The following is a 24511-nucleotide window of genomic DNA, read 5'->3' as shown; positions in this document are numbered from 1 at the left end:
TAATATTGAAAAGGTATCGGCTCCATTCCTTCTAAATAATGATCGAACTATAAAATGACCCAATAATTAATCTACAACTATTGTGCTTAAGTAAGTTACATTTTGCATTAATGTAAAAAGAAACTATATCCTCAAAGTTAAAGTTGCGTGGTGTAGTGGAAAGACAAATGGTTCTATAGTCAGGAGATCTATGTTTGAGTCTGGTTGTACGATGTTACGAACACAAATTAACCTCCCTGGGCCTCAGTTTTCTACTGTGTGAAAAAAGAGATAATAAGATCTTCTCTTGCTACTAAGTGCTGTCATCAAGTGAGACACTGTAAGTGAAAGAACCTATAAAAGAACTTACTCAAAATGAGTTAACCTAAGTCCCATGCACATTTTCTACAAAATGAATGCCCAAATCAAAATAGAATGAGAGCTTATTCTAGACTTTGTCTTAAAACTTAGCATTGTATTTTAGAAAAGCCATACATTTCAGGAAGGTTGAAAACCAGACATTTATGGTATTGATAAATCACAGTGGCGTGACAGTAGGTTCTCAAGCCTTTGGTCATTGATGGTTGAGATGGCACAATCTTCTAAATATGATTTCAAAAACCTCCGCAGCGCATAACACCATTGTAATGACAGTAAAGGTGTACATTGAAATGAGAAAAATGGTCTTTTCAAAGTGTTCTGGCACCATGCATTTTATGATATTATTTTTTTCCCCCAGAGATCTAGCATCACACAGGAAAAGAGGTTTTACCTGGAAACCAAAGAGGTGAATCTGAAGCCAAAATGCTATCACCTCTAGACTAATTCTTAGCAAAATAGAGAGGATGTAAATCACAGTGGAGGCGGGCTTTTGAAGAATGCATTCGTGACTGATGTCTTTGCAGGCTGCATAAAGGTGGAAAATGGCCCCAGGAGCCAGGACGATGACGAGCTGCAACGCCCAGAACACCTGGAGTATGTCAGAAATAGCTTTATCTTATCCATTCCTCAACATTAAAAATGTTCACTGACTCTCTAGAGAAAGTAACCTAAAAAACCCAAGTTTAATAAAAATCTTACGAGCAATACAATAATAGAATGAAGGTAATCTTGTCGAGCATATCTTATTTAATTGCCAAAGCTTTAAAAACCTCAACCTTAAATACATAGTATTTGTGAAAATATAATCATATTTTACTGTCATCTCTTACCAATTAGCACTAATGATGATGTACTTTATTTTAGCAGCAACTTAATTTCCAATTTCTACACACAGGCCCAGAATATAATTCTAACATCAAGATATCACTGAACAGTGGACTTGAAAGAAACTCTCGATCAACTCAAAAATTAATTAACCTGGAAGATTCGACTAATTAAAACAAAGTTAACATAATCCTCAAAATAACGCCTATTAGATTATTCCTCACTTTAGCAGGGCATTACTCTGAATTTGAAAAAGAAACATTTTCTCTGGCGTAGTGGAAGGGAATGCATACACAGAAGAGCTTGCCTGTGGGGTGACTGGTCTGAACTGATTGTAGCAGAAAAGATTGACTTCTCTCTTGTCTGGATCACAACTGAAGTGCAAAGCCTCGTTCCCGTAGACTGCAAAGCCCAGCACCCCAAGAAAGAACGTGCGGACCGACCCGAAGAAAAGGGTGTGGAACTGGCCCATCACTGTCGGAGGCTTGACCTGTTGTCGGTTTAGGGGGAAAAATCACTTGACAATAAGCATTAGAGAAGGGTAGACTAAACCGAGTCTCCACGTCCACATTTAAACATGTACGATTCGTAACGTTTTAAAGCAAGGTAGACACGTAGAGGGCTTCAAACCCAAATGCAAATCCTGCATTAAGAGATTTCTCAGCCCTCTTTTCCCTCTTAAAACATGGAATGCAACAGATGCAAAGGAATAGCATTCTAATCAACTCTCTAATTTTGGAGATATTTTAAAAGATTTGAATTCAGTAAATATCCCCCATCCCTTTAAGCTTTTTGCAACAAAATCACAAGAACCTTGGAATATCTCAAACCTCTTTCTGGAAAATTAGCTAATACTAAACTGATCAGTAAATAGACCATCTTAACAACCAAAGAGTGTCAACCTAGTATTAGTTGTCATAATACTGTATTTTCTTCTTCTTAATTATAGCATTGATAGAGTAAGATACTTTACAACATCAGCAGCTAACTCTAGCTCTTGAACTCTTTTTCTAGTTTTAAATTGAGACTATTATGAAATGCTCAGTTGATGTTTATATTACTCTCATACATGCAGAGTGCTTCATTCAGCAACACTTGTGCAAACACATGGACAAGTCTCAAACAATCGATTTCGTTGGTTTGTATGCTACTTACACATCCTTCATAGAAGTTCCTGATGTAATTTGAAGACATGACTCAGGGATCCTGGCCTCACTGGGGATTAAGTCTCCACTCACGTATCCAGTTCTTGTCTGCCGGAATCACGCTCTCAAAACTTATACAGCAGAAAGTACTGATCACGGCAACTTTCTCTCCCCTCCTCCTTTTCTATCTCTTTCCCCCCATGGATCTCAGGGCCCCAGTGTTTCCTATCTCTGACCCAAACAAAACAGAAACAAAGAAACAAAAGCAGAGGGCATGTGCTCAGCCTCATAATCCCGTGAACCTGCACCGTCAGCAGAGATACCCGGAGGAGCGTGCCCGTCGGGCAAGAGGCCCCGGGACAAAGGCTAAAGGCTCCGGGCACTCCCTGCCTCTGCGACTTCCTGAGAATTCCTACAAGCAGGGGGCCTTCAGCCTGAAGTGTCCTCCTAAAATGTCCAAGGAATCTATCCTTTGCCTCGATTTAGGAGTTTCCTGAAAAATAAGTTCACGAGAAATATTTCTGTTGTTTTTTTTCCCCCCACTTTTTGGAATAGAATTAATTATAGAAGTCTAAGAAATTATAACATGACTGATAGTTATGGCATCACTGAATGTGACTGATGTGATCCAAAATTTGCCTTTCTGTTGCGTGCTTGCCACAGACATGAAAAAATCTGCAGTTAGGTCTCTGTGTCAAGGAAAATGGTAGGGGGCAACTAAGTGAGATAAGACCAGGATCTAACACATATCGGAGGAGCCATCCTTTCCCTCCTCCCAGCCTTTCACTTGTCCTACAAGAAACGTCTTCTGCTGGACATTGTCCCCAGTGCTGGATCAGCGAGGACCAGGACACCAAGAAGCTGCCTTCTAACCGGGAGCTCTGCTTATGGGACCCAGCAGCCGCTGGAGGGCCAAAGCTGCTGTGTTCCAGGCCTTTCTTATTGCTCTTGCGATTCTGCTAAAGGTTGTAACTGCAGAAACTTCATTGCTCTCCTGCAGCAAATGGAGAAGCGACTGCATGACACATATTTATTGTAACCTACAGCAAGGCCCTTATGGCGGGGAGTGGTGGTGAGTTCGAGAATTTGGGGCTGACCTAGGAAAAGATTTGAGCACAAGGGGGCAGTAGTACACAAGGAGCTTGTGCAGCTGGGGCTTGGACACATTTGCTTGAGAGGGGGGGACGTCTCTGATAACAGGAGATTTCCCAGAGGCCACAGGGTGAGGGCCACATCCAGAAGGGGAAGAGAGCAAGAGAAACTCTGGGGAGTGAGGACTGTCAGTGAAAAACCTTCCATGCCCAGGTGGCACCTCTCAGCAGCACAGGGGGCGTTGTCCAGGTGACTGAAATGTGTGTCTCCTGTCATTGCAGAGGCTTACCCCAGGCATCCCCTGTGAGGTGATTGCAAAGTCACCAAAGCGGCCAGGAGGGCAAGCCCAAATGTGCAAGAGCTTTTCCACCCCTGCTTCATGGTCGCCAATGTCCTACTGACCACAGCAAGTCTCGTGGCAAATCTGGTTCCACTGAGTGTAGGGAGAAGACTCTCCTCCGTATGGGTGAGGTGTTGATGGAGGACGTCCAACTACAAAGGTCCTGCCTCTTCCAGACCTCAGTTGGGGCATTCTGGACATCTGCTTCTGTCTAGAGAGCCTGGTCTCAAGGGGTGAGAAGGAAAGTTTGAGGCCACGCCTGTGCGGGCACACTTAAGTCCTTCCTCAGGTGAACTCGAGGATGTCTTGTGCAGGTGGGACAAAAGCCCCCAACAAGAGTGATGTATTATGCCTAGCAAATGGTTTACATGTGCTGTTATGTTAAGTCTCTTAGGACCCCAATCCATCTTGAGTTAATTTTTGTATGTGGTGAGAGGTAGGGGCCCCACTTCATTGTTTTCTCGGTGGTTATCAGGTTTCCCAGCACATTTGTTGAAACAGCTATTCTTCACCCACTTAATGTACTTGGGACCCTTGTGAAAATCAGTTGGCCACAGCTGTGTGGGTTATGCTGAAGGTTTTCAACTCGCGATTTCACTGAATTATCCTACCTCCCTGAGGTCTGCGCTATTAGAGGTCTGCTTTGCAGATGAGGTTTCCAGGACTTTGGTAACTTGTCCAAAGCTACACAGTGAGTTAGTGGCAAAACCAGGTCGTGACAGATGGAAATAATGTGCTTGTGGAAATAGCTAGAAGATAGTTAACAGATAGGCTATAGGGCATTTGATAAGGGGATTTGGTTTGTAGATCCCTGAAATGGGGCATTAGGGGTCAATCCAGCTCAGACTCTCCTTTTTCGGCTGTGGAGAGTTCAGGGGTTCATTGGGGTGCCCTGTGACTGGTGGTTCTGCAGAGCTCGGTCCCTGGCCCACCCCTGGGGCCTACCTCATTGCTAAGAGCAAAGGCTGAGCAGAGAACTGACCAAGCACAGCACAGAGCAGGGGCAACATTGAGAAACAAGAGGACTCGGCCGAAATGACTTGGGCCAATGTTCCTTTCTCGTGTGGCCTCAGTGGAGGAAAGAATGGGCACGTGGTTTCTAAAATCAGAAAACCTGTGGTTCACATTTACTAGATTTGAGATCTCAAGCAATTTATTTAACATCTCTGAGTCTCAGTTTCTCCAGCTGGGGTTGATAACAGAATCTACCTCACAGCGTTACTGTATATGAATCACTGAAAAATCTGGGGCAACATTTCCCCTGTCCTCAATGAAATCAACTTCCTGTTGTTTCCTAATTAATTTTCTTTACGTGAGCTTAAAAACTTTTTTTATAGAATGACCCTTGTTCTTAAGCAAGGAAGGGTCACTACTCTCTTCAGGGTACAGGATCTTTGTGTTTGCTGGAGTAAGGGAGGAATGAAAAAATACACAAATCTCATGTCTTTATTCAATGTCTCTCCTCTCCTCAATCTCTCTTTAATTGATTTGGGAAGAGGCACATGTCTTTATTTTGAGTTTATTAAGATCCAGGATATGGCTTCTGCTCAGCAACTACTAGTGGGATTGAAGCTCAAGGACAAATTGAGGGCATCTGCTATCCCATCTGCAAAGATGAACATGGCACGTCCATTAATTTTCTGACTGAATGGTCTGAAATTTTAGCCAACATACCAGAGATCTTACTCAGATTTTCTTCAAGCTTTCTTACCTTAGACAAAGGAGAGAGGGCAAATACATATCTACTGCCATTAGCACAAATAATACTGATAACAATTGCTGATATTTATTGATCACCATTGTGTTCCAGCACTAGTCTAAGCCCTGGAAATCATGTATAATCTTTAGACAGTTCTTATTGGTATTCCAAAATTTCTGTCTGAGATTCAAAACATGTAAGATTCATGTGGTCTAAGACAGAAAGGGCATCAATATCTAATATTGTGCAGAACCCAAGGCAGGATTCAACGGAATGAAAGAGTGAAGAAGCACAATGTGTAATGGTTAACATGTGAAAACCACCCCACAAATGTTATGTTCTTACTACTTGCCATTGGCTTGACATTTAGTACTTTAAAAGCAAGTTGTGTGTATTGTTTTAGAGCTATATTTTTCTGTATATGTGCTTATTCACCTTTTTTTTTTTTCCATTCAGTAAATGAATGTGGAACTCCTACGGTACTGTCTGCTGCATGACTTACTGGGAATGTGCTGTGGGTAAGGTGGCTCACAGGAGAGCTTGGTGCTTACATGTGCATGTATGCATGCATGCACATATATACATGTGCATGCCTGAATATCGTTGAGGTGTATACTGTTGAGAATTTGCTTCATATAAGGCAAGCTTTTTATGTACTTTTTCAGAGTATGGTCACAATTTGGCTTACTTTACATCTGGCAAAAACAAGGGGGAATGGTCTCCAATATAGTTTTTCCCTAACGGTCTTTGACTCTCGGTATTTTGCATTGGGTTACAATAATTTATTTTCATTCCCCAAAGATTCCCAGTGACTGTTAAATAAGATGGAATAGAAGTCCATTTAGGTACTTATCCTAGTATGTTTCACAGAAGGACAGCTGAGAGTAGGCAATCCAGATAGCTGCCTACATTTATAAATCACAACCCCTAACCAATTTGCATCTCACTGAAATCTCTGTCCTGCCAAATAGAATTGGGTTTGTCTTTCTACATGAATAATGTATATTTTCTGGAATGGAATTGGGGATGGCTCAGTAGAAAGGGTCAATAATCGATCATGTTATTTTAGGCAAAAAATTAAACCTTCTGGGATGTGTTTTTCCATTTCTCCGAAAAGATGGAATTGGATTCTATGATCTCTAAGAGCTTCATAATTCTATGGCTTTATGGTTTAAGTTTTACAACCACACTTGAAGAGCTGAGATTTCCTGTCAGTACCTTGCATGGTGCCAGTAATTGTATGAGCCAATGGATAAACTGAAAGCCTCATCTTCCTACTTTACCAAAGAGTTCCTGTTTCAAATATTCCCTAACTGCATGGTTTCTACATAATGCCTTATTTCTTTTCCAGATACTACATCCACATAGCCAACCTCAGTGGGAAAATGCAGCCTGGAAAGCCAGAAGAGCTGTGCTTGTGTTCCTTTTTATCATTCCTAGCTGTTATTTAAGCATTTTATATTAACTGTGAATTTCAGTTTTGCCATCTGTACAATGGAGAAAATGGCTCTTATCTAAAGTTGTGATTAAATGAGAAAAGATATGAAATAATATCCAGTGCAGGGCCTGACACATGCTTGGTTTCTCAATAAATATTATTTTCCCTCTTATTATGCAGATGGTACTCATTCTATCAATCTTGGGAGGAAGTAAGGAATTGAGTTCTTTGTTTTAAATAAAATTTTATTAAAGTCTATCTTTCATACATGAACATATGTTAAAAAAATAAGTGTATAATAAAAGTTGTCAATTTACAAAACAAACATAGATATCATTTTACCATGCTGTCATACATCACCCTACCAAAAACACCTTGCATTGTTGTGAAACATTTGTTACAAAGTCTGAAAAAGCATCATCAAAATATTAGTAACTATAGCCCATATCTTATATTTGGTGCATTTCCCCAACCCACCTGATTATTATTACCCTGTCTTAGTATTATATATTAGTTATACTTCATGAGAGTATGTTCTCATGTTAGTCCTATTAACCACAATCCATCTTCCCCTACTGGACTCCCTGTGTTATACAGCCCCACATTTTGTAAAATCCATTCAATGTGTACACTCAGTGGCTCTCATTGTTCTGTCATCACCTCAGTAAATTTTAGAATGTTTTCCATTACTCCAAAAGGGAAAAATTCCATATTCCCTCCTTTTTTCCCTTCTTTATTTTTTTTAAAAAAATGTTACATTAAAAAAATGTGGGGTCCCCAAACACTCTCCACTCCCTTCACCCCACTCCTCCAACATTAACAACCTCTTTCATCATCATGGCACATTCATTGCATTTGGCGAATACATCTTGGAGCACTGCTGTACCACATGGATAGTGGTTTACATTGTAGTTTATGTTCTCCCCCATCCACCCAGTGGGCCATGGCAGGACACACAATGTCCAGCATCTGTCCCTGCAGTATCTCCCAGAACAACTCCAAGTTCTGAAAATGCCCCCACATCATATCTCTTCTTCCCTCTCCCTACCCTCAGCAGCTACTGTGGCCACTTTCTCCACATCAATGCTACAATTTCTTCCATTACTAATCACAATAATTCCATAGTAGAATATCAGTAAGTCCACTCTAATCCATACTCTATTCCTCCAGCCTGTGGACCCTGGGATGGTTATGTCCACTCCCCCACTATATCAAGAGGGGGCTTAGATTCCACATGGATGATGGATGCAGTTCTCCTGCTTGCAGTTGTCAGCTCCCTTGGCTCCCTGGTGTGGTAGTTAACCTTCTTCACCTCCCTGTTAGCTGGCCAGGGTAAGTCCAATAAACCAGATGGTAGGAGTTGCAAGTCTGCTGAGGCTCAGGACCTGGCTGTCACATGGACGGTCCAGAGATTCAGGTCTCCTGAGTATACACCAACCCCAGCGCCAACCACAGGTCCAGTAAAAGTAACAGAAGAGGCATGTGTAGAGAGGTCATATCTGAGTCCAACTTCATCACACTCAGAAACAGAAACTCCAGAGTAGGGCCCACTAACATGGCACTGAACTCCAGAGCCATCTGCCATGACTGCAGAACCTGTGTGTCTCTGTAGCTCTTAAGAGAACCAGTACCTGGGCTTCTATCTACTTTGGCTGTCTCTGGAACCCTCCTGAGACGTGCATAAGCATTACCCCTTGATGACCTCCCAACTCTTTTTTGGAGACTCATAGCCATATAAACTCATTTGTCCTTTCCATTTCCCCCTTTTACCCAAAGTCATAAACCTGTTTTTAACACCTGATATTACATGTAAGCTGAGATATTCTGCTGGTCTGAGTTGACCCTTTTATTCAAGGTCTATTTCTAGTTACATCATCAGCTGGTACTTGGTAGTAATGCCTCAGCACCAGGGAGGCTCATCCCTAGGAGTCATGTCCCACACTCCCCTTTTATCCCCCTGTTGTCTCTTAAAATTGATGTAATATCTTCTTTGTCATTCGTGCAAAAATATTACAATATTACTGTTAACTATCATCCATATGTTACATTAGTTGTAATTTTCCCATTTATCACTATATTCTTAACACTTTGTAAAAGAAGAACATTCTTATATTTATACTATTAACTACAATCTTTACCCACCACTGAAATCCCTAGATTATTATCTAGTTTCCTTTCAATTGACATTTATGTCCACAGATTACCACTTGCAGCCACCATTTCTTTTATAAATCAGCAGTTTTAACTATACTCACTATAAGGTGTTAACTATCAACTCTATTCCTTTCCACACTTTTATAATAAACCTTATTAAAATTATATATGAATTGAGCATCAGCACCAATTCTCAGCCCATGTTCTAGAAATTGAGTTTTTGAATCAGCAAAAATAGATTTGAATCATAATTTGTAATTAAAATGCCTGGGAAAAATTACCAAATGAATTTTTTTATTTTTATTTTTAAAAACATTTTAGATTACCTAAATGTTACATTAAAAAATAGGGGACTCCCATATGCCCCACTCCTTTCCCCTCCCACACTTTCCCACATTAGCAACATCCTTCATTAGTGTGGTACATTTGTTACAATTGATGAATACATATTGAAGCATTGCTACTAACCATGGACTATAGTTTTCAATATTGTTTATACTCTGCCCCTCACAATTTTATAGGTTATGAAAAAAATTATAATATCCTGTCATGCAGGACAATTCCAATGTCCTGAAAATGCCTTTTCCTTCACCTCTGAACCTCTGGTGACCACTGCCTTTATATCAATGATAAAAGTTCTTTCATTGCTAGAATAATAATAATTCTACCTTAGTCCATTGTTCTTTCCCCCACCTTGAGGATTTGGGTATGGTGATGGCCACTGTTTTTAATTGAGAGGGGGCTTAGATCCCATGGGACAGATGGATGGAACTATCTTGCAGTTGTAGATAATCTCTATTCCTTGGTGTTGTCCATCATCATCTCCTTGTTAGTTGTCCTGAGTGAATCCAAAGAATTGATAAGTAGGCATTGCAACTCTTCTGAGATTCAGGGCTCAACCAGCACATGAATGGACCAAAGATTTAAGTCTCTGGGACATATATTTAAGAAGTATACAGTATGTATAACAATAAGACACCATGTATGACAATGTCTTTCTACTCTGACTGTGGAGGCACAAAAGATCCTCAACCCTGTTTGTCCTTAACTATTTACAGATGGTTCTTTCTCTGGCCTTGGGTAGTTTCTTCTCATGAGCAGATCACTAACCAGTCAAAGCTTCAAGGGGACCCTCTGCAAATCTCCATTCCAGTGAATTCTACCTACCATTGCCTGCTCAGCTTAGATCTCTGGTCCTCAATTCTGTGAGACCAGTGGGCTTTTTTAAGGTACCCCTTCCTGAATGGGGCAATCAGGGTTTCCCTGCTTTACCCCTTTTCTCAGGGATTACAGTCCTGGGAGGTTTGGTTTTCAAGGACTGCTATGTACTTAAAATGTTTAAGGCAGAAGATAAAAGCTAATTCCTGTTACTCATTTCTGCCAGAACCTAAGAGCCTTTACATTTGCTTCATTGTTCTCCTCAGTGGTCTGAAGAGTTAAGATTATTGGGTATGTGACTGCTGAATAAATATAAGACCAATTTTACAATATTTATGATACAGAAGATCTACTTTTATAGTTAAAATGAAGGAGTCAATAGAGTTCCATCCAAGAGTCAAGTACTATACTCTGAGTAGCAGTCAGTCTGTGTAGGCTGTGTACACAGTCAGTCTGTGTAATCATTAGTGAATTAAGACCAAGGCCTCTGAAGTCCTAGTTTACAGTTTAGGTGAGTGATATTGGATATATTTCCTCATTTTTCCTGGGTTTCAGCTTCCCTTCTGTGACATAACCTACCTCATAGTGCTGTTATTAGGATTAAATGAGATCATGTAAAGCATTTAACATAGTACCTAGCATGGCACTTACCAAATAGTCATAAAATATGTTTGTATTGTCATGGCTGGGATTGTGAATGAGCAGTTGGTTGGTTGTTGTGCTGCAGATGAGTCTATAAATCCCTCAGGGCATGCTGTGCCCAGCATCCTGGGAATTTCTTTGAGCTTTAAGTTTTATTTATTTATTTTTTTTATTTTTTATTTTTATTTTTTTAATTTTTGCTTTTTTTAAAAATATTTATTTATTATTATTTTTTAAATTACATTAAAACAAATATATGAGGTCCCATTCAACCCCACCGCCCCCGCCCCCCACTCCCCCCACAGCAACACTCTCTCCCATCATTGTGATACATCCATTGCACCTGGTAAGTTCATCTCTGAGCATCACTGCACCCCATAGTCAATGGTCCACATCATAGCCCAGACTCTCTCACGTTCCATCCAGTGTGCCCTGGGGGGATCTACAGTGTCCCGTAATTGTCCGTGAAGCACTATCCAGGACAACTCCACGTCCCGAGAACGCCTCCACATCTCATCTCTTCCTCCCGTTCCCCACACCCAGCAGCCCCCATGGCTACCGTTCCCACACCCATTCCACATTTTCTCTGTGGACATTGGATTGGTTGTGTCCATTGTACACCTATGTCAAGTGAGGGCTTAGATTCCACATGGGTACTGGATGCACTCTTCCCGCTTCTAGTTGTAGACACTCTAGGCTCCATGTTGTGGTGGTTGACCTTCTTCAACTCCATGTTAGCTGAGTGGAGTAAGTCCAATAAGTCAAAGTGTAGGAGCTGAAGTCTGTTGAGGCTCTGGGCCTGGGTGTCATATTATCAGTCCAGGGAGTCAAATCCCCTACATATATCTTAAACTCAGCACCAACTACAATTCCAATAAAGTAGCATGCAAGTCTTGTGAAAAGAGATCCCCTCTGAGTCCATTTCCATCACGCAGAAACTCCAGCTCCAAAGAAGGGCCATCTGTCATGGCAGTGAACCCCTTCTGCCATGACCATAGAACCCGTGGGTCTCTTTATCCCTCAAAAGAACCAATACCTGGGGTTGTATCTACCTTATCTGTCTCTTAGACTCTGTTCAGTTGTACATAGGGGTATTCCTTCTGACAACCTCCAGACTCTTTTTTAGAGACTCACAGCCTTATAATCTCATTTCTCCTTTCCATTTCCCCCTTACATTAGGTCAAACCGCTTCCCGAAGTCAAGTTATTATATGTAGACAGGTATATTCTGCTGTTCCGCATTGAATCTTTAATTCAAGGTCATTTTCTAGTTGCTTCTTCAGCTGGTATGTGGTAGTGATCCCTCGGTGCCAGGGAGGCTCATCCCCGGGTGTTGTGTCCCACGCTGGGGGGAATGCATCACATCTACACGCTGAGTTTGGCTGTGAGAGTGGCCACATTTGAGTAACATGAAGGCTGTCAGGAGGAAACCCCCAGGCACAATGCTACTCTAGGCCTTGTTCTTATTGCAGGTGCATAGGCTCAAAAGTGTACTATCAAGAGCCCACTGTTGGGCCCTCCTTCCTTCCTGGTTCTTGCCGTTGCACCTGGAGGATTGCCGCTGCTCTCCCAGGGCCTACAACAGTGACCCCCCGGCCAGGAGCCCAGTACCCCCCCAGCTGTTGTTTTTGTTTCCACTATGAGTATATATAGACATTACCATATACCCTGGGCATATGCCCTGTATAACTCCCTGTCAACCATATATATCCTGTCAGTAACATCCCATATCAGTATTCCTCCGCTGCCATTGTTGAACCACTCTGTGATCCAAAACTTCCCGTAAAGTGAATCCCAACATAATGTCAGCTTCAGAAGAGTCTTAGATCACCAAAATTCATATATACAATATACAGTATTTCCCCAGATCCACCATAAAACCTTTTCCCTTCCACAGCAATAATCTTTTAACTTATTCATATCATATTTCCTGAAACTGATGTACAGATTCCGAAACTATAGTTTTCAAACAAGGTAACATTTGTGCTTACTATGTGGTCCATACTTAGGTTGTACAGTTTTCTAAATTTTTTAGTTTTCCTATGTTTTGTCTTATGGTTTTCATTATTAGTCTGTCGTCCCCTATATGCTTTTGGTGTAATATTAGCTGTTTTATATTCATCCTCGTGTACTCTCACATAACTCCTCTTTTGCCCCCTTATTTACCTTTGTTCTATCCATTGCACGTCCATTTTCCCCTCCCCTTAGGGCCCACAACGCCTGCCAATCTACTGCCCTGGGAGCCGTCCTTTCTCACGAGAGATACAGTTCTCTCTATTCGACGGCATTAGTCTTCCCCAGGATATGGGTTCACCCCACCCAATGGTAGAACCCACCTTGGCAAAATGAGCCTTCAGCTATTCCCTCTGGAGTCCGTCCCGCATCAGACCATACCCCCTGAGCGTCCTAACCAGGTGACCCTCCTACTTGTACTTTGATACGTTTTACTCAACATTTAGTTCTCAACGAACTTCTGGCACTCTCCCATGTTTGTATGTTGCCCCTCCCTCCCACCTATTTCTTGGACCATATTACCCCTCTTCCCATCCCCAGCCCCCCTCAAACCCAGAAAACCCTACCCGAAGGTAACCCCTTGCCCCCATTTTGTCCCTTCTTTGTGCTCATACTTACCCCCAGCTCATCACAGATTCCACCCCTACAGACATTTACTCACATCCTTCCTCTACCCCCCGATTTCCAGTAAGCCACTTTTCCAGACTCTAGCTCTCTGAGAGCTTTAAGTTTTAAGTGAAATTTTAAATTTCATAAATTTGAACCAACCCCTAAGTCACCAGTACGTGGGCTCATACACTGGACCACAGCTAGTGGGGTGCTCCTCTTTGGGTGGGAGTAGCCTGACCTGGTCAGATTTCCCTCCTTGGGATGGTGAATCCTGAGCTGCTTTGCTGAGACACCCAACCTCCCAGCTGTGAAGAACACTGGCTGTGGACAGGACATGGCTACAGCCTTTACTGAGCCCAGCCCTCCACTGCAGGAAGGGTCTTACCCAAGGTATATCCCTTCCCAGAGCATGACTCATGACCAGTAACCAACCAGTGTGGCAACTCTAATGACCATCCCAGCTCAGAGCTCCCCTGGGGACTGTCAAGGCTGAAGTAGCAGCTGTCTTGCTAGTCAGCTTTTTCCTTGACACAGCCCAGCCTTCCACACGTCTTACAGGAGCATCTGCTGAGGGAACTCTTCATCATCCTCAACACATCTGTATCCTTGGAAACCAATCTAAGACACTTGGAGTACATGGATGTGAGACATACGGAGAAGATGACTTGAGAAGATGCTGTATTCTGATGAAGACCATCCATTGCTCTTCTTTCCCTGAGACCTGACATAATGGGGTTTTAACATATATACTTCAGCACACTTAAATCTTCAGGTGATTTCAAATCATATCTACACCAGGATCGTTACTGACCATTTGACACCATAACTGGATCCTTTAGGTTTATTGGTTGGAAGGTTATAGCTATCCCCCTGAAAAATATCAGATTTTTAAAAATTGGTACATGTTGTTTAAAAAAGAAATTCTGGGAACCAAGTACATGTAGGGAGGTTTACATCTGACAGTCAATGTGTGTGTATGTGTGTGTGAAATTATTCCCTAATATCTCAAACTTTGAAAGCCCATGTTTAATACTATTCTTTTGTCACAACTCATCCCAAATCTCATCAATTCATCAATCTGTTGTGGCTTTTCAGTGTTGAACATAATGAGAAATTGTAAACACATTTTTTGGATGCTTTCGTGTAGGAGAAATTAATGATTGTTTTATGTTTAGAAAGCAGTATACTCTAACTGCTTTGTCATTTTGGTGTACCCTGACCTATATTTTGTATTTTTGAAATATATGACATTTATTTGAAAAATACTTATAGAATTCTCTGTTAGCACATATAATCAGTCTTACGTGCATAAATTCCAGGTCACTGAATTAAAGCACTGAGCTAAATTGCTAGGCTATCATTTAGAACTTCCGTTCTTTATTCCCTTTTTTGTCATGTTACCAGGGAAAATTCATTGCTTTGAATAATAATGACTTTGAAGCAAATTTAGCTTTTGAAAGCTGATTAATATCTTTCCCTGTTACGAACACCTAATTTATAAACCACCTTTGCTTCTTTTTAAAAGGAAAATTTAATATCCATTTTTCCTATGAATTCCTACTTAATAAATATGGAGATGTGCTAATTTATCTTTAAAATATTAATATAGATCTTAGGATGCAAATGTACTGGAACTGGTACAATAAGAAACCATATGTGAGATGATTATATTAATCTGCTACTGACTCTAATTATTTGAGTTTTATGAGTCATATGAACTAAAAAGTTTCCATATTCTCTGCGAGTTTCCAAAGGAGTGATTTTTCCAGCTTCATATGTTAGGGATATAGAACGTTCAAGGTGTAGTAGAAGTTCCTGTAAGTGTCTCTGTGAACTTCAGTCACCTTATCATTGCAAGCTCTGTTGTACATACAGAGGAATGGAGAACAATACCTGCATTCATGATAAATTACTGAGAACAAAATTTAGGATGTGGGTTTATGTGCTACAACTTTCTAATACTAAAAGGTATGTAGGAATTCTTAGATTATTTTGGGTGGTAAGGTAGGCTTCAAATAATATTAATCATGATGAAACTGGTAGAAGTTATTAACAGTTGGTAAAAAGCAATAATAATAATAATAGTGAAGATAATATTTATGGCTTATTTGGATAACTGGGTAAAATTTACAGTAATAAGTTGAAAGATGATTTTATGCCCATAGAACTGTCAGAAAAAAAATGTAACACTGAACAATGAATGAAATCTTGGGTTAAAAAATGGGTAAACAGAAAAGAACATGTCTAAATAAAATCTGGCTGAAATAGCTTATCAACTGTTAAAGGACACAAAGAGATTTGAAAAAGATAAGACCCTGATGAATCCTGGAGTTGATGGGCAGAACAATTTGGAATTGAATGGAACACAGATAGGGTATAGTGACTTTCTATTGATTCCTGATATGTCAGGACTCAAAAGCATCAACAACCTAGTAGTGTTTCAAGATTGTTATTTACTGGAAGTGTAGCTCTCATTTATCCTCAAGTCTTTCATAAAAGGAACTCAATGAAGGCCTTTATTTGTGTCCAAAGAAGATTTTGATAACTCTGTATAGCCCCTTAGAGCCCAATATTCTATGTATGACTTCCTATGGTGACTGCAGGCTGGAAAGATATCTGTGTATAGGTGTAGGCTTGTCTGTTTGGGTAGATGTTTGTTTTTGTGAGCTTAAGACAGTGCAGAGATCAATGGGTTTTGTTATGGATTGAATCAAGTCTCCTCAGAGACTTGTTCACATCCTACTCCCCAGTTCTGTGGCTGTGAACCCATTGTAAATGGGATTCTTTGAAGAGCTTATTAGTTAAACTGATGTCAAATTGACCCTGGGTGGACCTTAATCCAATACAACTGGAGGCCTTATAAAGAGAGGAAATTTGGACACAGTAAGAGGAGACTGATAGGGGGAGAGACACCATGGGATGGACGTGGAGACTAAGTTATGGATGACTAGCAGCCACTACCAGAATGCGACTGACTTCAGAGAAAGCATGATCCTGCCGACACCTTGATCCTATAGCCTCCAACACAGTAAGACTAGAAATTCCTGTTGTTTAAATCAACTATCTTGTGGTACTTTATTACAGCAGCTCTGGCAAACTAATACTAGCATCAGAGTTCTTTCATTCACTTAATATTTCTATTAAAATCACAATTCAAGCTCTTGGGGTAAATTTTCACAATCATTATCCTTATGTCAAATTCCAAAAGATTCGAGTGCTTTAACTTGATGCCCACATGGACAAATAAAAGATCTAAGAACTGAAAAAACCAACTAACACCCACAGGAAGTAAGAATAATAAATGCACTGTGGCAGTTTGCCCTCCTCTCCATTCTCAATAGTCCCACACCAGTGAAGTTCAGGTCTGGTCTCAATAGCTTCTCAACTGTGTTATTCTTGTTCTGTCAAAAATATCTACACCCAACGTCAGAACAATCATCCTGTCCATAGCTTTGTTGTCTCACATCAAAATCTTCCATGACTCCTCAGTTTAATGACCACAGACAGCACATTTTAATTTAGCATTTGGAATATTCCAGATAGGTCTCTCTGTCCATTTAGTCTGCTTTCCCCTGCTTCTAGAAAAACTACACTTCAATCACTCCAGACTATCTCCAATTCCTTAAATGTGGTATTTTTTCCACATGAGGATCCTTTACATTTTCCACAAATGCCCTCCCACTATATCCCCCATCTTCCTCATGTAAATTCTACTCTTATACAGGCTAAATTTAAATTTCTTATCTCTAAGATCCTGTCCCTGATCAACTAAACTAAAAGCAAACTTTTCTCTCTGAAATATTGGAGCATTTGGCAACACACAGGACTAATGCTAGCCTACCTGGCACCCTTGTATACATTAGAAAAAATTACCCCATTGGCACACAGCTTGGAGAGTACACTGTGACTGTGAGTGAATGAGAAAAGGTTCCTGTCTTAGTTTGTCATATTAGTTTGGCTGATATGGCAAATACCACACAGTGGGTTGGCTTAGGCAATGGGAATTTACTGCCTCACATTTCAGAGATTGGAAGGCTGGCTTTCTCCTGGGGTCAGTAGCCTTTTGGTGCTGGCTCACTACATCCTTGGAGTACCTCAGCCTGAATTCCTTCCTCATATCACATGGCCATTGTGGTAGTTTGAGACTTTGGTGGACCCCAGAAAATTATGTTCTTGAATTGGTTCATTCCTGTGGGTGTGAATCTTTGATTAGATTAGATCTAGTTAAGGGCCATTTGGTTAGATTATTCCAATAAGGTGTAACCCAGGGTGGGTCTTAATCCTCCTGCTGTTATACTTTATAAACAGAATGAACATACAGAGACAAAGGCTGCTGATACAGAGAACAATACGTAGAAACTTAGAGAGAGGGCCCCAGGAGTCAGAAACTGGAACACAGACCTGAGAGGAAGCCGCTGAAGCCAGAAGCTGAAAGCAACCTGGCCTGGAGGAGACGGAGAGATGAGTGGACACCACTGTATACCTGGTTGCCCAGAATTGCAGCTTGGGGGAGAGCATCTTCTGGTGATGCTTTGATTCAGTCATGTTCACAGCCTCGGAGCTGTAAGCTTTTAAGTTAAATCCGCATTGTGAAAGCCAGTCCATTTCTGGTCTACTACCATGGCAGCATTTAGCAGACTAAGACAGCTGTCAACTCTGCCTTCTCCTGCCTGTGACTTCTGGGTCCTCTTTAAAAGGCCTCCAGGAACCCAGATCGATCATTTGACAACACCTTAACTAAATTAACCTCTTCAAGAGGTGCCATTTACAATGCGTGGGAATGTAGACAGCGATTAGGAACACGTCTAAAATGAGGTGCCTGGTTCAGTCTCCTAGAGGAGCCCTCATCCCCTGGAGATGATGTGCTTCTTGCTAGGTGCAGGGTTTAGAAAATGGGGTATCTGCTATAAGCAGTTCTCTTTCCTGAGAACTGTCTGGGTGCCCTTGAATATGGGATTTTACCTCTCCAGATTTACTTTTTTCATCTGTAAAGTGGTAATAACATGAGCTCATGGTGTTGCTATGATCATGATGTGAATGCAAATCATCTGGCTGGATATCTGGCATATAAACCCCAGTCAGTACGTTGTACTGCCCTTCACAATTAATATGTATTATGTCTCCATCCTGACTCTGAAGGCTAATCTGTTTCTCTCCTTGTGGAATACATTTGTAGACACAAATGCATTCTTGTTTTCTGAATGAAATGTTTACTGCTTGGTCTTGATCAAGGCACTGCCTCTTTAGTAAATGTCAGCAGAGTTACATCTCTTGAACAATGCTGTTGCTTTCTTCTTCTGTTGGTATTAGATAGATCCAGACATGTGGACCCAGAGAAAATAAATACCAGGAAAGTAAAACCTTTATTAGTGCCATGACCTTGGTTTAATGTTGTGATGGATTTTGAGAAAGACATTTGTTAGTGTGATCAATCATTTCCACTCAATTAAGGAGAACAATTTCCATTTTCTAGAAGACAAGTTGTGAAAAAAATATCAGATTGTTGGCTACAAAAATGTCAAAATCACCTAGTTATTTAAAGAAAAAAGAAGCAAAAGAGATGATTTGCCACACAATATCAAAGGAAAAAAGCTTTAGCCCTGTGAGGGAGATTGCCTTTGGAGCCAACAAGGCAATTTATTTTTCCAACCAAGGCTCATTCAAATTCCGGTCTTCTCTGGCAATATCGCTGCAGGTTATATTCAGTGGACCAAATTCATATCAGTCTTTCCACCTCTCCAGGGCACTTGGCCTCTGCAGGCATTGGCAGCCACTGGAGTTTCCCTGCTCATAATCGGGATCTTCATGCACAGAAATCCCTGGAGAGCTGGAAGGACAGCCGTGGTGACCTGGATGCAGGAATGAATTGGGCTGATGTGATTTGTGCGTTTGCATACAATAAATGGGGTCGACTTTCACATTTTGGCTCTGTTGCCACTTACAAAATACCAAAGCCCTGACACCACACCGAAATTACAAATACCGTAGGAAAAGGAAACATTCCAGGCAGCCCTCTTTTATGTTTGTGACAAATACTGAGTTGTTTATAGATATTTAGCTCCTTCCAGATTGGTTCAGGCTGCTGATTGGATGCCGTGGCTAAGGAAGCACGGGATGTCAGTGGTGGTGGGTCCCTTGCAACTGCCCTTCTACCGGTATTGTATGCATGGTAGAGAAAAGGAGTGGGATCAATGCACCTAATCAGACGTGGGGTTACTTTATTTTTATTTTAATTTATTCATATTTTATTATTTTAGACAAGATCTAAAGACATTTGATAAAAGACACATAGGGACTTTTAAAAGAATATAGAATACTTTTAGAAAAAGTAAACTTCAAACGTCAGTGCACTTCATACTTGAGTTCCTCGTGTTCTTTCTGAATCTCAGTTTCAGCAAAGTCAGAAATTTGAGTCAACTCCACTTCCATTTAAAAAGTCTTCATGTGCCATGTTCAGTGTTCCATTTTCAGAATAAAAAAATAAATATGACTTTAGAGCACAAAAATAACCCCCTTATTTTTTTTTTATAAAAATGAGAAGACAGTAAGAATGGGGTTCCAGATGACAAATGTGAGAAATCTCTTTCCAGTGAGATTACATCCTGAACTTACATATTAAATGAGCAGCCTAGCTTAACTCTTAAATGGAGTTGCGGAATTTTTAGGATTTTTGAAGAAATATGAATAACAAAATCAGAAAACGCCATTTCGATTGTGGGTTAAATCGTACAGAATGTTTTACATATTTAGGGCATTATAGTTTGCCACACTTTTACATATGCGTTATTTTACATAGCTTATATTACAAACCTGTGAGACTGGCAAGGCAGGTATTACTTTAATAATACCTGCCTTTGTCAAGACAAAGCCTCTTTTAATCAAATTAAGTATCATGTTTACATAATTGAAGTTTAAAACGAATTTTTTTTCTGACCTGACATTTATTCTGCTGATCACTGAACCAACTAGAACTGATGGAACAAAATGCTGGAAACATAATCATTTTGTTGTCATCCGTTTGGTGATTCTGTACTTTGATTTGTTCCAGTTTCCATTTTTAACAGTGGACTTTAACAGATTTATGAAGTGTGACTCGCACACAGTAGATGGCGGTAGTGAGACATACTAGTGAACTGTCAAATCCCATTGCCAGGGAAATAGTATCATAATTTAGTAACAGGAATGTTGGGAGGTGATGACAGGCAAGCACACTGCCTCTCATTTGGGGATTGCTGATACCACGTTAGTTATTTTAGAGATTTATTCAATTTATTTGGTGTACAACCCTGCTTTACACCAAATTTGAAGATAAGGTTTATTCTTTCTCGTTTCCTTTATAATTTGAAAATAGAAAGCATCTTCGTCTGCAGGAAACCAAAGCTAGTTGTTTGCCTGTGTGTGTGGTCTTCCAGTCACGTGCTGCCAGAGGGAGACGAGTCACGCTGAGACGATTCCACCATGGAAAGGGGATTCACATGAGATTCTCGGGAGCTAATTCTCAAGAAATTATAACACTGCTAATCTTCGAGAGGCCCTTAGCATGGTTCTTTACCAGTTTTGCATCCAGACCAAGTGTCCCAAGCTGGAAAATTACTTTTTTTGGAGGAGGGGAAGGAGTGCTATTGAGTATTCAGAATGAGCAGGTAAATGGACTTTTTAGAATAAGAAAATACGGTTTAATTAGAAAGGATAAAGGTACTTATTCACTTTATCAATTTAAGTATTAAACTACATAAAGAAGATTTCCTCTTATGTTAGGAAGTGCCCTGATGGCTCCTGAGCAAGGTCTCTGACAGTGAACTCACCAAGGAAGTAGGTGCTGCATTTTGAATGAAGGTTGAGAGGAATTTATGAAAGAACGCTTGTTCTCGAAGTCACATTTCTACATAAGTTATATTGGCACTGACATTTCTGGCATCCTAAAGTTCTCTGCCCAATTTTCTTCCAATAGAAATCAGTCTCATTCCAATTCTATGTTCTAATTTCATAAAGTGGTCTATTTCATATTTTTAGAATCCATTTGGCACAAGTGGAGAGAGACAACTTTTCAAAGACGTTTTTGCTAATGTAATAAAGGTTAAGATCTGAACGGGTAAGTGATGGTCTAATTAATTTTTACAGGCAACGTTAATAACTGGAAAATAATTGGACAGTAACTTTTACTAATTAAAAAAGTATTTACTTTTTTTTTTTTCACATCAGCAAATTAGAAACCATGACTGTTGTATTTGTTGACCTTTCCTAAAAGAAGGTCCTCTTCCCAGCACCAGATTTTGTTGTGCACAGAGGTACAAAGCAAAGTTATTTCAGGATAGAGGTGTTTTGCGGGCATAGCACTGAGGAGAAATGGGTTACAAAGGGGAGGGGTCTTTTGAGATAGCCCATCAACCTTCTAGCAGGATTTTCAGAGAAAAAGGCAGTATATTCCTATTCCCACAAAATTCACAATTGCGTGCGTTGTGTTATTCTGATCTATCCATGGAGCCAAAGTGGTTACAGCGACTGAGGTAAAGTATCTTCTCCACTTAGAAACATCTATAAATTAGGCCTTCCATAGATTTTCCATAAATGGACTCTGCAGTAAACACATCAGGGTAATGGACCTGCACAACAGCTGCTCCCCTCCTACTGTCCCTCTTTCTTCTCCTTCTTAACAGCTTCACTGAGATATGGTTCATATGCCATACTATTCACCCGTTATAAAGTGTACCTTGAAATTTTTTTTTTTTTTTTTCGGTATACTCACAACCATAACTGCAAACGATTTTAACTATCCTTGAAACTGATTTTTAAAATATTTCATCACCCCAAACAGAAACTCCATACCCATTAGCAGCCATTCCCATTTCCCTTGAAAATCCCAGTCCTACCACCAGTAATCTAATGTCTCTACAGATTTGGTGATTTTGGACATTTTACACACATGGAACCATACAATATGTGCTCTTTGTTGACTTACTTCTTTCATTTAGCATACTATTTTAAAGGGGTTTCATTTATTTCTGCTCTAATCTTTATCTTGCCTTTTGAAATGATTGATTTACTATTAGTTTGGTTTTCTTTTTCATTGTCTTATGATGGAAGAAATAAATTGAGATTTATTTCCTTTTTAATATTGATATTTAGAGCTATCAATTTCCCTCTAAATCTTGGTTTAATTGCCTCCTATATGTTTTATAGGTTGTATTTTTATTTTCATATGAAAATGCTTTCTAACTTCACTTCTGATTTCTTCTTTAACTACTTGGTTGTTTAGGAATGTGTTTATTTTCACAATTTGTACATTTCCCAAATTTATTTCTGTTACTAGTTTTTAATATTATTCCACCGTGATCAGAGAATACACTTTGCATGATATCAATCACTTTATAAATTTGCTTATTTTAAAGTCTAGCAGGCCTATCCTGGGGAATGGTCCATGTGCACTGCATATTGTGCTGTTGTTGGTTGGAGCATTCTACAGATGTCTAATAGGTCTGGTTGGTGGATATTGCTAAGTGTGCTGGCTCCTTGTTGCTCTTCTGCCGAGTTGTTCTGTCCATTATTGAAAATGGGGTATTGAAGCCTTTAACTATTATTATTTAATTGCCTATTTCTCCCTTCAGTTCTGCCTTGTTTCACGTTGCATGTATTTAAAATTGTTAAATCTTCCTGATGGATGGGTCTTTTTATCATTATAAAATGTCTCTATTTCTAGTAAAAAATTTTTTTTTGTTTTAAAGCCTGTTATATCCGAAGTTTATTTAACTACTTCAGCTTTCTTGTTCTTGTTGTTTGCATGGTATTTCTTTTTTCATCTTTTTCCTTTCAACCTATTTGTGTCTTTGGATTTAAAATGTCTTGTTTTTATTTTTATTTTGCTTTCTCCAATCTGACAAACTCTGCCTTCTGATAGGGTTTTTAATCCATTTATGCTTTATAATATTGCTGATATAGTTGGATTCATGCCTGCCAGTTTCTTTTTGTTTTCTGTAGGTCTCATCTCTCTTTTTTGTTCCTCTGAACCTCCTTTACTGCTTTCTTTGGAATTAAGTGAATATATTCTAGTCTAGCATTTTGGTTACTTTAGTGATTTTTAATTATATTTTTGTGCTATTTTCTTAGTGGTTGCTCTAGGGATTACCACATACATTTTAACTTATAATCTACTCTTCAAATTTATATTAACTTAATTCCAGTTGATATACAGAAACATTAGCCCTATATTATTCTATTCCCTCTTCTTACATTTTTGTGCTAGTATTTTATGCATATTACATATAAATCACAATATTTTAATTTTGTATAATTTTATGTCTTTTAAGGAAGCTAGTAGAAGAAAAGAGAACAAGTACATATTTATAAAATTCTTTATATATACCATTTCTGCTTCTTTCTTTTGTTCTTGTGGAATCAAAGTACCATCTGGTTTAACTTCTTACTCCCATGAAGCTCTGCTCCCACCCATCAACTTTGTGCTTTTATAGTATAATATTACTACATTTCTATGTGTTATAGATCCAACATACATTATATACATATTATTTAATATAATTTCTTTTAAAATCAGTTAAGAGAAGGAGAGGAAATAAGCATTTATACTTTTTATCATTATGTAATTACCTTTGCTGTCTTATTTATTTATTTATTTAATGAAGATTTATACTTTTATCTGGGGTCAGTTACTTTAAGCCTGAAGAACTTCCTTTAGTAATACTTCCAAGGTGGGTCTGCTCTCAGTAAATTCTGTTTTTATTTATCTGGAGATGTCTTTGTTTTACCTTCAGTTTTTTTCTTTTTTTAAAGATTTATTTATTTATTTAATTCCCCACCCTCCTCCCCCGGTTGTCTGTTCTCTGTGTTTGCTGCGACTTGTTTCTTTTGTCCGCTTCTGTTGTCGTCAGCACCACTGGAAGTGTGGGTGGTGCCATTCCTGGGCAGGCTGCACTTTCTTTCGCACTGGGTGGCTCTCCTTACGGGCCACACTCCTTGCGTGTGGGCTCCCCTACGCGGGGGACACCCCTGCGTGGCACAGCACTCCTTGCGCGCATCAGCACT

General features: G+C 39.8%; 1 protein-coding gene across 1 annotated transcript; it reads right to left on the bottom strand.

The window, feature by feature from the left end:
* Positions 1 to 553: 553 nt before the first annotated feature.
* On the bottom strand, positions 554 to 2379 carry GJE1 (gap junction protein epsilon 1). Its single transcript, XM_004452043.1, has 3 exons — positions 2341 to 2379; positions 1493 to 1675; positions 554 to 949 (listed from the first exon to the last, which is right to left on the bottom strand). Exons 1-3 carry the CDS (start codon positions 2377 to 2379, stop codon positions 554 to 556), a joined length of 618 nt encoding a protein of 205 aa, XP_004452100.1.
* Positions 2380 to 24511: the final 22132 nt, after the last annotated feature.

The sequence above is a fragment of the Dasypus novemcinctus genome, chromosome 11 (assembly GCF_030445035.2).
Source record: "Dasypus novemcinctus isolate mDasNov1 chromosome 11, mDasNov1.1.hap2, whole genome shotgun sequence".
Lineage (NCBI taxonomy): Eukaryota > Metazoa > Chordata > Mammalia > Cingulata > Dasypodidae > Dasypus > Dasypus novemcinctus.
This window is presented reverse-complemented; position numbering and strand designations above follow the sequence as displayed.

Excerpts from the sequence above, each read along its gene's own strand:
- GJE1 (XM_004452043.1), bottom strand. The coding sequence starts at position 2,379 with ATGTCTTCAAATTACATCAGGAACTTCTATGAAGGATGT. Across the intron at positions 1,676-2,340 it reads GGAACTTCTATGAAGGATGT|GTCAAGCCTCCGACAGTGAT; the intron begins GTAAGTAGCATA and ends AACCGACAACAG. Across the intron at positions 950-1,492 it reads TCAGACCAGTCACCCCACAG|GTGTTCTGGGCGTTGCAGCT; the intron begins GCAAGCTCTTCT and ends GACATACTCCAG.